This window comes from Equus quagga, chromosome 18 (assembly GCF_021613505.1).
Source record: "Equus quagga isolate Etosha38 chromosome 18, UCLA_HA_Equagga_1.0, whole genome shotgun sequence".
Taxonomy (NCBI): Eukaryota; Metazoa; Chordata; class Mammalia; order Perissodactyla; family Equidae; genus Equus; species Equus quagga.
Window position 1 is genome coordinate 28199951 of NC_060284.1, and position 12528 is coordinate 28212478.

General features: G+C 45.6%; 1 protein-coding gene across 5 annotated transcripts in view; it reads right to left on the bottom strand.

The window, feature by feature from the left end:
• Positions 1-12528, bottom strand: part of BCAR3 (BCAR3 adaptor protein, NSP family member) — a 190663-nt gene that overhangs the window by 70229 nt on the left and 107906 nt on the right. For all 5 annotated transcript variants that reach the window (XM_046645423.1, XM_046645419.1, XM_046645421.1 and 2 more), the window contains exon 3: positions 5776-5815. In XM_046645423.1, coding sequence (XP_046501379.1) covers positions 5776-5815 — 40 coding nt within the window. The remainder of the gene's footprint in view (positions 1-5775; positions 5816-12528) is intronic.

Genomic DNA, 12528 nt, shown 5'->3' on the forward strand with positions numbered 1-12528 from the left:
CATTCACAGACAGATTTTTAAACAGACATGTTTTCATGATAAGGTTTTACTCTGTATAAATGGCCACATTGTCCTGGACCTGTAGGATAAGATTCTGTTGAATGAGGGACGGTTCTCCATTCCTATTCTTCCATCTTCCCACTCTGCCTCAGCAATTTTCTTAAACTGTAGTAACATTAAACTTCCCAAGAATATTTGCAAGGACTGTTTTGGGCAGAGTGGCAGAAGCTGGAGGAGCCCTCTTTCGTCCCTCTGAATGTGAGCCCGGCGCTGTACCCCACTGGCTGCTGGCAGCGTTTCGTCCTCTGGTCCCGCAGGGGCCAGCGCTGGCTCTGTGGATGTGCACACTCAGGCAAAAACCTGCACAGCCAGCCAATCGGGCCATTATTTGGTTCACATAACTTGTTAAAATCTCACGGAATGTACAGCCTGCCATTGTTTTTCTAAGTCCCTTTCACGACTTTGTTCGCTGGCTAATTCAGAGCAGACTGGCCTGTTTTCTCTGCTGGAAGAAAAGACTTTCCTCAAAAACAGCTATTTAACCGTGACCATGGCTGCGGCCATCTTGAGCACAAAGGGGGAGCTGCAGGCAGGCCGCCCCCCCCCTGCCCCCAGCCCTCCCCCAGCCAGGGCCCTTATTCTTGGCGCTGGAATTCGCATAATTACTCCTCTTTTAATCTGTGGGGTGACCTAATGTAGTCCCAGCCGACTGCAGGAAACAGCCTTGCTGAGATCTGAGCCTTGGGCAGTCTGTCATTCTGTGAGACCCTCTCAGAAAGAGCGGTTTTGAAGCCTTAGCCCCATAAAGCACCGGTTTCTAAGTGGCTCTGGGCTCTTGAGCAGCTCATGTGCACTCTGGAGGGAGAAGTCCAGGGGGCCGGTCCCCCCTCAGGATAACAGGCTCCAGTCCTGTTCCTTCTTCTCCTAACCCACAAAGCGAGCTCAGAAACTGCAAATCATTTTATAAAAGCTCACACAAGTGGTTCTAGCAAGAATCCACCACGGCTGACTACAAAAGAAAGGATATTTGTTCACTAGGAAGCCAGCCAGGAACAAAAGGCTGCATTCCGGCTCCACACTTGCTAACTGCCGTCGCCTGGAGAGCAGGCCTTTGTCCCCAGGCCGGCGTGGGGCTGTTTACAGCCTGGCCATGAAAAACGGGCTTGCCTACATCTCAGCTAATTTGAAAAAACAGTCATCCCAATTTTTTTTCCTACTTTGTTATATTTTCCGATTTATCTTTCTTAAGGAGAACTTATTTTAAAATGAAAAATCTATAACATTTCTTCAAAAAGAAAAATCACCCTGCTCTGCCCTAGCCAATAACCTCCTCCCCTAAAAAATATACTTTTAAAGCACTCCCCAAAAAGGGACTCTTTATTAAAATGACTGTAAGGTTTGTGTGTAAAGAAGCTAGAAAGAATTAGAATCTTCAGTCTAAAAGGAAGATAGGTACAAAAGGGAAGCAGATAGGAAATAACATAAATTTATAAAATCTAGTGTTTGTGTTGGGGGGCAACTCCTGAAGCTTAGAGATGTAGCTACAGGAAAAAAAATGAAAAGAATGATAAAGAGTGAAAATGAAAGTAGGTCTCATGGGTTCAAGAAGGGTTACAAAAGTGAAAGCACAACAGATCACAACAGCACATGCAGGAGTGTTGGGGTAAATCTCCAGTCTTTCCAGGTACTATGATGAATGAGCAGTTATCATCTGGCACATCCTGGGTCTTAATGTCTGAGACACAACATGAAATGCCACCCTTGTTCCAATCTATATGGCAATTTCATGGTCAAGAGTGATAGATTCATTAGGAAACATTTCCCACTTGTTAAAAAACCTTCCCCTCCAGCCTATCACAGGCACAGAGGATCCTAAAAATGTTAAACTGGAAAGGAAGTTGGACTACCCCAGTGTCCAGTTGTGGGGAAGATGGAACCCACAGAGAGACGGTGGGAAGTCCAAGGTCACACTTCTAATTGGAACAGAGAAGACTCGGCTCCCCTCCCTGGGGATTCTTAGGGGTTGTGTAACTTGGAGTCTCCTATTGGAATGCCTGGGAAGGTTAACACCCTGAGCTATTACCAGTTATTCACATCTTAGTACACTTATTTTATCAAATGTTCTAAGCAGTTCTCTGACACAGGTCTAAGAAACCGGACACAGTGTAAATACGTTTTAATGGGGGTAAAAAAATATGGCAAAAACCAAATGTGGGCAGTAAGCAGGTACAGCAGCCCAGAAGGTAAACTCTAGTGCACGATTTTGCCTAGGGCTATTTCCTCTAAATGCTATTTCCTCTGTTTTATTTTTTAATTTTTTTTGGTTTTATCTAGGGTAAGGTATGCTAGGTACGCAGAGGAAAATTACAGAGCTGTCACCACTAAGAAAGTCACTAACGACTAAAGAGCAGGAGGACGGTGGAGCCACTGGGATTCTGCTCTCCAACCTGGAAGAAGTGGTTCCTTTCAGATACAGTAGAAGAGAATCAATTATATTTGATTATGGAAAAGGACTTCATGATTATACAAAACAGTTATAATCAGACTTTCAAGATGATCACATTTTGAGCTACTGTGGGAAGAAAAAATATGGGGAGAGGAGAAGGCTAGGAAAACAAAGAAAAAGAAAAAACAAAACTCCCCTCTCTAATAGTCAGAATTTAAGAGACAGAAACAGTGGAGAATGAGATTCCAAAATCCCTGGGCTACTTCGGATCTGCTCTAATTTTCTCATCACATCCAAACATGGAATTCGGCCGGTAGGGTCTAGGTGCTGTTGGGAGGCCCCAGCAGGAGGTGAGCCTGCTGGAGGAGGTAAAAGAACCGCCAAACAGCCCTGAGGCTTCCCAGCGTGCACCTTTCCCTCCATTCCATGCACAGAGGAGCTACTCGTAGCCTAGCAACCGCGCACCGGGTCCCCTTTCACACCGTATTACTGTGCTGCAATGCAAGCTGCAGGACATGGAGTAGAAACTGGACAGAAGGGAATTTTGTATTCATTCCCCACCCAGCTCTCTCCTGCCACAACACTGCAATCCTATCATGGCACTATTTAAGGCATCAGCCTCAAGGGAGGGGAGAGAGTGCCTCCTCTCCCCCAGACCCAAGGAGGTGGGAGGTGGTCCCAGACCTCTCTCTTACATCTGGGTCCTGGGAAAAACAGGGGAGGATGGTTAGAAAGTCTCTGATGGGAAGGAGAGCAGCATTTGAAAACACAGGGAGAGATCTGGGACTGGAGCTCCCCACAGGATGAGAGCTGGGGTCTACTGGCCACACCTGTGTGCTTCCAACACTGAGAGGAGATTGTCAGTGTTCAAACTGACCCCTATTCTGAGGTCACACAAGTCCCTAAAAGTTTAGTATCTTGATGCTTGTTTTTCAGGTTGGTAAGTCTGACTGTACCAGAAGGGCCCTACATGATGCAACATAGTTTCACAGAATCTCTACTTTTCTCCATGCCCAAGAGGCAATAAGTGTACAAGGGGATCGTAGGGAAGAAACAGCTCAAAGTCAGGGAGGCCAAACTGCATCCCAGTTCATCTACAACTCTCACCTACCTCGATTATCTTCAGCCACCCTCCAGTCACTAAGCACCAGCTGGCACTGATTTACAAGGCCTTCTTGGCAGGGTCTCATCAGTCAGGCTCGAGAGGGCAGCTAAGTCTGAGAAATGCTAGGATGGGCCTGTGCTGGCCCAAGAAGACTGACACGTGGGTCCATTCAGATCTTGAGGTGAAAGGCCTCTATGAACGTGCTTTCAGAGCTTTAGTGCCCATGGAAGCAAACGGAAATACCCCACATTCACCCAACAAATCCCCAAGCCATTCCCCCCAAACCAAGAGCAAAGGGAGAAAGGAAAAAAAATAAGTGATGCATCCAGGAGGAACACAGAAACTTCATTTATAAAGCTCTGACTAGATTCAGAGAAGGTTAGGAGCAAAGAGCAACCTTCAGGGCACACCAAGTCCTTGAAAAGGAGTACCCCTTGAGCCACCAAGAGCAGGTCCATCATAGCTCACCGCTGGGCAAGGCAGGGAGAGGCCAGCTAGACAGAAGCCACTGATGACCCCAGTAGCTCTTCCTAGTCAACAGGACTCAACTCACAATGACTGATATTCCTGAATGAGATGCAATAGCTTAGATAATAGTAAAACAGGTCATTCCAAAAGAATAGCATTCCAAAAGCTAAGTTCAGCGTTAGAATTCATCATTGGATTATCTTAAAAGGTTTGGACTTTTGTAAAAGAGAAAGCTAGTTATTGGAGTAAGGGAAGGGGGTGTGCTTTCTGAGCACAGCCTGAGTGCACCTACAGTGGGAGACAGCCAATTCCTGAATCCTGGCACGCAGTGAGTTTTAAGGGGCTGCTGTGATTTACACATTGCATAATTCTAAGGCACATTTTTTATGTTATGTTCAAGTCAAATCATAGTCTCTGTGAATAGTGTCCCCTATTCTTTTGCAGTGCACAACCTGCACAAAGCATGTGTGAAGCATCCAGGAGGGATGCAGACATCACTTGTAAAGTCCTGACCACATTCGGACGTGGCATGGTTTGTTGGTTTAGGATTACAAATTCGCTTCAGTGAAACTACAGTTCAGACACAGCCTGGGTCTAAGAGAGGGAAAAAATAATAGTCACCTCCATTCCAGCAAACTTTACTATGACTGCCTCAAGCGACCAAGCAATTCCACTAGACTTTCTCCTCTCCCATCCATCCTCTGGTCTAACGAGGCAAGAAATGCCCAAAATGGGGCAGGCACAGGGACACAAAATAGCAACAGGCCTAAATATTCCTAAACTAGGATGCTGCCCTCGGAATAATGAAGACGGAATGCGGCTCCTTGTAGGCAAGCACCTTCAATCCTAAGTTGTGCCACAATTTCTCCTAACAGTTAATAAGATATGTTGTCATAAATCCAAGAAACTGAGTGTGAGATATCAGAATTCTCTTTCTGTAGTAGGTACCGGATTTAATTACAATTCTCAAAAATAAAATAAAGCAAACACATACATCCGAAAAATGGGGGGCAGAGGGAAGAAGTGAAAAGCATCTTTTCTTTCTGCTCAGAGGGAAACACTGCTTAGAAGTGTTGAATATTTAGCAGCACTGAGCGTCAGCCCCACTAGAAGGCCGCGTATTACCACAGCTCATGGTTCCACGTTAGCCCCTGAACTAGAGGGTGGCTGCTGGGGAGGAAAGGACAGCTCAGCAAACCTCAGGGAGCCTGCGGTCCTCCACTGAGGATAAACACAGGCTCACAATGCCTCATCTACCATTCCAAACTCCAACAAAACCCTGAAAACGGAAATTTTTAAAATAACTCATTTGGCAGCAAAACAAACCCGACCTCACTTGGTGGCAAAACGTGACCTGAACTATATGAAATCATTTCTAGTTTATTTATCCCACTTAGTGTGAATAATCTTACATTTCACTGCTGAAATAATGAGTCTGAGTATGGGGTGCTGGCCCTAGACCTATCTGGGGGTGCTATATATATGTATCTATTACCTTTCTAAAAAAATTCTGAATTTTAAAACACATCTGGCTCCAGGGGTTTCAGATAAGGGGGAAAAAGACTGTAGACCTAGAATAGGGTGACATAAGACCCCTATAAAGGTTACTTCAGGCCGAAGAGAGTCAAATTACCTCCTAGCTGTTTCAATCTAAACAGGTTCCTACACAAGCCAGACTGAGGCATTATTTGGCAAGACTGTGTTAGAAATGGGAAATCTATTACACAGAGCTCCTGTTACATGTTAAATTTCCTACCTTCACATATTCCAGAGTCGGGTCCAGAAGATGCTGATCCCTGAAAAGAGAAAATATAAATATGAGAACAATTGGAAACAATGCATGCTTACACTGAGTAGAATGTATTCAACAGTATTTCACCCTACTCGTTCAGATTATCAAGATGGGCCCTCCTCCCAGACAATACTCACAGCAGACAGATTAGGAAGCTAGAACAGACACAGATTCCTTTCATGATGTGTGTTGAGTGGGGTCGGGGGTAGGATGCCACCATGACCTCAGTCTAGAAGCTCCACACGCTTTCCAGTCCAATTCCAGCTCCAAATGTTAGACTATTTATATGTGTTAATTCTAGATTCACTCGAGCATAAAAATTAGCCTAAGAGGCTGAAGTGAAGAGCTCCGAGGAGCAAGCCAGGACTAGGCGCCCCAACGAGCAGCACTTTGCACCAGGCAGCTGTGTCCTGCCCACTTTGACAGAAAATGGAGGTTCAGGAGGGCAGAGCGGCTGCCCAGGGTCACCCAGCGCCAGGGAGAGCGAGAGAATGGACTCTTGAACCCAGCTCTGCTTCTCAATCCCGTCTTCCAATTCTTTATCGCTCGCTCCATTACCCACCCACTGGTGTCAGGCTGAGCAATTCATCCTAATCTTCTTTGGTGTCCAGTGTTTCTTCTCTCCCCAGCTAATGTCCGCTCATGTCTATCATAATAATACATTAGGATTCACCATACAATTAAAAGTCAACAGCAGCGAGCGGCATTGAGGAGGCAGACATTATAGAAAGTGGAAGAGGAGCTAAGGCAAAGGAGAGGAGGGGGAGACATGAAAGCTGATGTTTTCAGTGCTTGCAGAGTTATAGCGAAGCACCTGCCTTGACAGAGGATGTGAAAAGACAGCTGCCTTCAGAGGCTTAAACTTCAAAAAATCAACACATCCCCCACAGAGATGAGACGATTGTTTAAAGGACAGAACGGCTATGAAGCCTGTAAGAGTAGTCTTCTCAAGGGTTGGGGGGTGGGGATCTTAGTATATTTACTGAAAGAATGTGTCCGTTTGAAGGCAGGGGATCCCCACCGAAAGAGTTACCTCTGAAAGGGTGAGCTCAACCCCCAAAACCCCGGGCTCGGCTGCTGCCCTGGCCACGGAGAGCCCCCGGGAGCCTGAGGCACTACTCCCCCTAACAGGAGCAGCAAGGCCACCGCCGAGCACGAGGAGTCCGACCCCCACAGCTCAGGAACACGACCAGCTTGTGGTGAGATGGATTCAACCCCCAAAGCCATTCTGGGACTGGTCTGACTGCCCATTTAGGGCCGCACACGGCGCACGCGCAGAGGCAGGCTGGCGCCGAGGCGCTCCTCTCCGTGCAAACAGATTAGGTTCTGAAATGAGTCCGTTTGTGGGGCCAAAGGATCTGAGAAGAGCTTAAGCTAGCAGGCCCTGGGTGCATTCCCATCAAAGCGGGGTATAATCAGTTTTTCAAAGTCTTAAAACCAGGCATACTTTCTGCCTTCAAGCTGGTGTGCGTTTATTAGGCATCTTTTCCCAAAGCGGCCGAGTCTGTCTGATCTGCCTGGTACCACCTCCCCGCCCCACACTCTGGACATCGTTTTGATGTCATCAGGCTTTGCATCCGTGGAACCACCCGGCGAGTGACTAAAAACTGCGTCAGCAACACTTTGGCTGTGCTGCCTTTTAAGTTCTCAAACCGCTAGTTTTCTGCTGAATTAACATTTTAGGCATCCAGTCTTATGCTAATCATTTGGCCCAGAGGTCTGGCCCTGGGAGTGCTGTTTCTCATCTTCTTCAAATTTCTATCTTTATGTACATTATATACATTCATGTCAATGCATGAACAAACACTGTAGGTGTGTCCTGTGAAATCAATGGCTTTCAAGTGTTTCTGGTCTCAGGATCTCTTTAGTCTAAATTATGGAGGACCCCAAAGAGCTTTTGTTCATGTGGGTTACATCTGCTGACAATTGATAACAGAAATTAAAACCAAGAAAGTTTCAAAATTTTTATTAATTCGTATTTTAAAAATAAACCCATTATCTGTTTACATAAATAACATTTTTGTTAAAAAATAGATTTTTTCATAGCAAATTTAGTAATGAGAAGAGTGACATTGTCTTACATTTTTCCAAATCTTTTTAATGTCTGGCTTAGTAGAAGACAGCTGAATTCTCATATCTGCTTCTGCATTCAATATGTTGTGGATATGTCTTGGTTGAAATAAATGAAGAAAATCCATCCTCACACAGATATGTAACTGGAAGCGAGGGGTATTTGAATAGACTTTTCAGATAATTATGGATATTCTTCTTTGATATCATACCAAAACTCGACAAATGGTAGTTTGTCTTAGTTGTAATGTAGACTCTGAAACTCTCTCTTACTCTTTTGCATCTGTCTTGCGCTTTGAATGGACCTTTTGTCCATGTGTGATTCTGTAACCACTATTCTAGAAAATACTAGTTCACTGAGTTATGCAGATCTTTCAAATTTTGACCCACTTCATTATAATATAAAAAAAGAAACATTTGTTAATATCATCATTGATCTCATCATAAGTTATTAAGTATCGGGAAGAGTCAAGCTCATGGTGTTGGATACAAGTTTTCCAGAATTCTAATTTCCACTTGAAAGCTTTTATTTTTTCATTGGCAGCTAACACTGTCAAATATTTTCCTCCAATTTCATTTCATTCATTTTGGGGAAAATATCTGCCAAATACCAAGACTATATAGTCATGACTTGCAATTTTAACTGTCTTTTTTTTAGGTGCTCAAATGTCATTCTTTTAGAAAATTCTTTTTAGAATTTTGTCCAGGATCTGCTCTTCTCACCAGATTTAGCTAAAATTCCTTTCTTTTCACCTTTGGGAGCTGAAATGTTCCTCTTTCCCTTTCTCTAGAGACGTACCTGGGTACTCTCTGCTGGTTCTCTCAGGCTAGCCCCTCAAACTCTCTTGGGAAAGGGGTGGGACAACCAACATGGACCAGGCCAGGCGCTGTGCCTGGCTGGTTCCCAAGGTTGCACTGGCTACAATTAGGGTCCTCACCTCAAGATGGGATCACCTCAAGGCGGGGTGGCCTGTGTGCTCCCCACCACCTGCTCTCCAGCCCAGAGACTTGGCATCTAGGAGCCTGGGGTGTTCTCCCAAATGCTGCCCCCCAACCTTGGATGAACTCCCTGTTTGATCCTCCACCACACACCCTTCTCTTGGCAGAAGAGAAGGAAACCAGGAGGCGCTGGTTAGGAATACAGCTGAAGTCCCCTCTGGAGCCCGTCCCCTGGTGAATTCTGCTAAGGGAGCCTTGTTCAGTCTGTTAGAGAGCAGAGGGGGTCTGAGCGTTCTACAGTTCCAGTTCAGCGCTCCAGGGGGTGCCTGATGGACCCTTGTGTTCTCCTCATCCTTTTTAGCGAGGCAAGGGAGGGAATACAAAGAGAGTATAACAAACCCGAGTGAGTGTGCTACCAATCTGAAAGCTTTAAAAATCATTGTCTTGAACCAAACTAAAAATTATATTTAAATGCAGAAGTGCCGTGTCTCCTTTCTCAGCCAGCCACCCGCCCCCAGCTAACCAGAAGGAAGACATGAGCTAAAAAACAGCAGTTGGCCCTGGAGTCCCAGCCTCTAATTTGAAATAGAATATCCAATTATTCACACAAGACTTTGCAGCAAACACTCCTCAAACCACAGATTTTTATTCTCCAACAGAGATCACTAGAAAACAAACAGAAGAACTTGGCAATACAAATGAGAAGTCTTTTAAAAATAATTTTTTTTTTTGCTTATGCCAATTATGAATCCCCACCCATGTGAATCCGTGATGTTGTGAGCGTCTCTCTTTACAACTGGAGAGTCTGGCAGGCGCCCACAGCCCCTCTGTCAGCATCCGGCCTTGCGTGCACGGTCCACAGACCACGGGAAAGCAGCAGGATGAAACTGGACTCTCCTGTTATTTTGTTCTTAAGTTTATTAAGTTTTGAATAACATCACTGTGTTTACTCCAGTTAAATCATTCTTTCCAGTGTCCCACTTTCTTAAGTGCATACCGAGGTATGTCTAGTTGGGAGTCACAGAAATGGTATATTCACTATTTTACTTTGTTTCTCATCAGTAATCAGGTTAATAATTTCCTCCCTCTTAAAAGGACACTTGATCAGCAAGTGTTTGCTATTTTGAGTTAAGAGGTTCTCCATCTTGAATACACAAGCAAAATTTCACTAATAGATCCTTTCTGAGTGGTTGGAATACAGATGGGGAAGGAAGTACCCTATGTCTGTCTTAAATTGTAGAACGTTTTAAATGAATGAATGCTTACTTCTTTACATATTATAGAATAAATTAATGGCTAACAGTGTTGTCAAACAAATATCCTTTTGGATATAACATAAAGAGGAATCATTTATAAGAAGATGATTCTCTCATACAATGGAGGGATGTGAGAAACTAGATCCAATGATTCCAGACTGAGCAGGATAAAAGCTCCCCTTAAACTGCATGCACACGAGTAATTTGCACAGTTGGCACATGTCTTTTGTGCACGTGGCATGGTGTTTGCATTCCTGTTCATTGTATTGTGTATTCATTTATATGTGGTCTCTTCCTCTGCAAGGTGAACAACCCAAGGGTAGTGACGTGTAGCTCCCACAGCTCTTCCATTCCTCCCACAAACCTTATCAAGCATCTACAATACACTATGTAGGAGGCCAGACAATGGAAATACAGGAAGCAAAGACAAAGGCCCTGTTCCCAGAGAGGTTGCAGGCAAGTGGGGGAAACAGATCAACAAACCCAGCACAACTCAAGTTAGTGAGAGAGTGCCAGTGGGAGGGAAACACCATGGAGGGCCTTACAGGCAACATCTGAGCTAAGGTTTGAGGGCTGAGTAGGGACCTAACCCAGTGAAGAAGCTGTGGGCTAGGTGGTGATGAGAAATGCCCAGGCAATGAGAGGAGCATGTGCAAACACATGGGGGCATGAGACAATACAGTACATTGGGGGATCATAGGTGTTCAGGAGTTCATTCCCCTCTAGACCAGGCCACCATCATCTCTTACCTGGACCCCTGCCATACCCTCCCAGCTCCACAATCTCCACACAGCAGCCAGAGTGATCCTTACTCAGATCACTCTGCTCAAAATCCTCTAACAGCTCTCATCCAATCAAAACAAAATACTGACATCCTCACCGTGGCCTTCAAGACCATGGCAGGCGTAATCCCAGCAGCTCTCCAACCTCACTGTGGTGGGCAGAATTCTAAAGGTGCCCCCTCCCGAGATTCCCATCCCCTGGTGAGTTAGTCAAACACTAATGTAGGTACTGCTATGAAGGGAGTTTGCAGATGTCGTTAAAGTCCCAAGTCAGCCAATATTAAGATACGGCAGGGCTGGCCCCGTGGCCGAGTAGTTAAGTTCGCATGCTCTGCTGCAGGCGGCCCAGTGTTTCGTTGGTTCGAATCCTGGGCGCAGACATGGCACTGCTCATCAAACCACGCTGAGGCAGCGTCCCACATGCCACAACTAGAAGGACCCACAACGAAGAATATGCAACTATGTACCGGGGGTCTTTGGGGAGAAAAAGGAAAAAAATAAAATATTAAAAAAAAAAAAAAAGATACGGCAATTATCCAAGTGGACTTGACTTAAGAGTGGGGGAGATTTGACATGAGGGATCCTGTTGCCAGTACGATGTTTCAGGAGGGGCTGTGGCAAGGCCCAAGGCACAAAACTTCAAGTGGCCTTTAGGAGACGGGAGCTGCCCCTGGCAGACAACAGGAAGTGGAGACTCAGGCCTACAATCGCAAGGAAGTGCATTCTTCCAACAACCTGAATGAGCATGGAAGCAGACGCCTCCCCAGAGCCTTAAATGAGAACGCAGCTGAGTCTGAGACCCCGCACCGAGAGCCCAGCTAAGCTATTCGGGCTTCTGCCCTATAGAAACGATGAGGTAATAAACAGGTGTTAAGTCACCACGTTTGTAGTAATTTATTACTCAGCAAAAGAACACTAATACACTCGTTGTCTATTCCAGTCATTCCATCCAAGCTACACTGAGTTTGCTTTCTGTTGCTCAGACATGCCAAGCTGGCGCCTGCCTCTGTGGCTTGACGTTTACTGTTCGGTCACCTGGAATAATCTCTCCACAGATACTCGGAGGCTCAGTCCCTCACATCATTCAGGTCCCTGAATCACATCCCCTCCTCAGAGAGGGCTTCCTTCACCGTACTCTCTAAATGAGCTCCACCACAACCCGCTACCCTCTGATCTGGCTTTATTTTTTCCCCTATGATCTGATATTACATGAAATGTTTACTTGCTCATGGTCTGTCTTTCCCCTGGAATATAACCCTGCAGGAGTGGGGCTTTCTCTGCCTTATTCACCTTGGTGCCCCCAGTGCTTTGCGCACAGCAGTTGCCCAGTAACCATTTGCTGAATTAATGAATAAAAGAACAACTAACGGAAGTACGGGTGGGGTTGGGCAAGGAGGCAGCAGGAGTAGTGTGGGGTTGGGAGGTGAGGATGAAGAAGAGGCAGAGCCAGATCGTGGGCCGCTCAGATGCCACGTGAACACATTTAGACCTATCATGAAAGCAGTGGGATTTGTTGAAGGATCTTAAGCTAGAGAATAACCAGAGATTTGTGTTTCAGAAAAGTCCCCCTGCAGCAATGTGGAAAACAGCTTCGTGGAGGGCAAGATGGAGTCAGGAAGAGCAAAGGAGAGGATGCCGGAGAGGTCTGGGTGAGAGATGATGAGACTTGG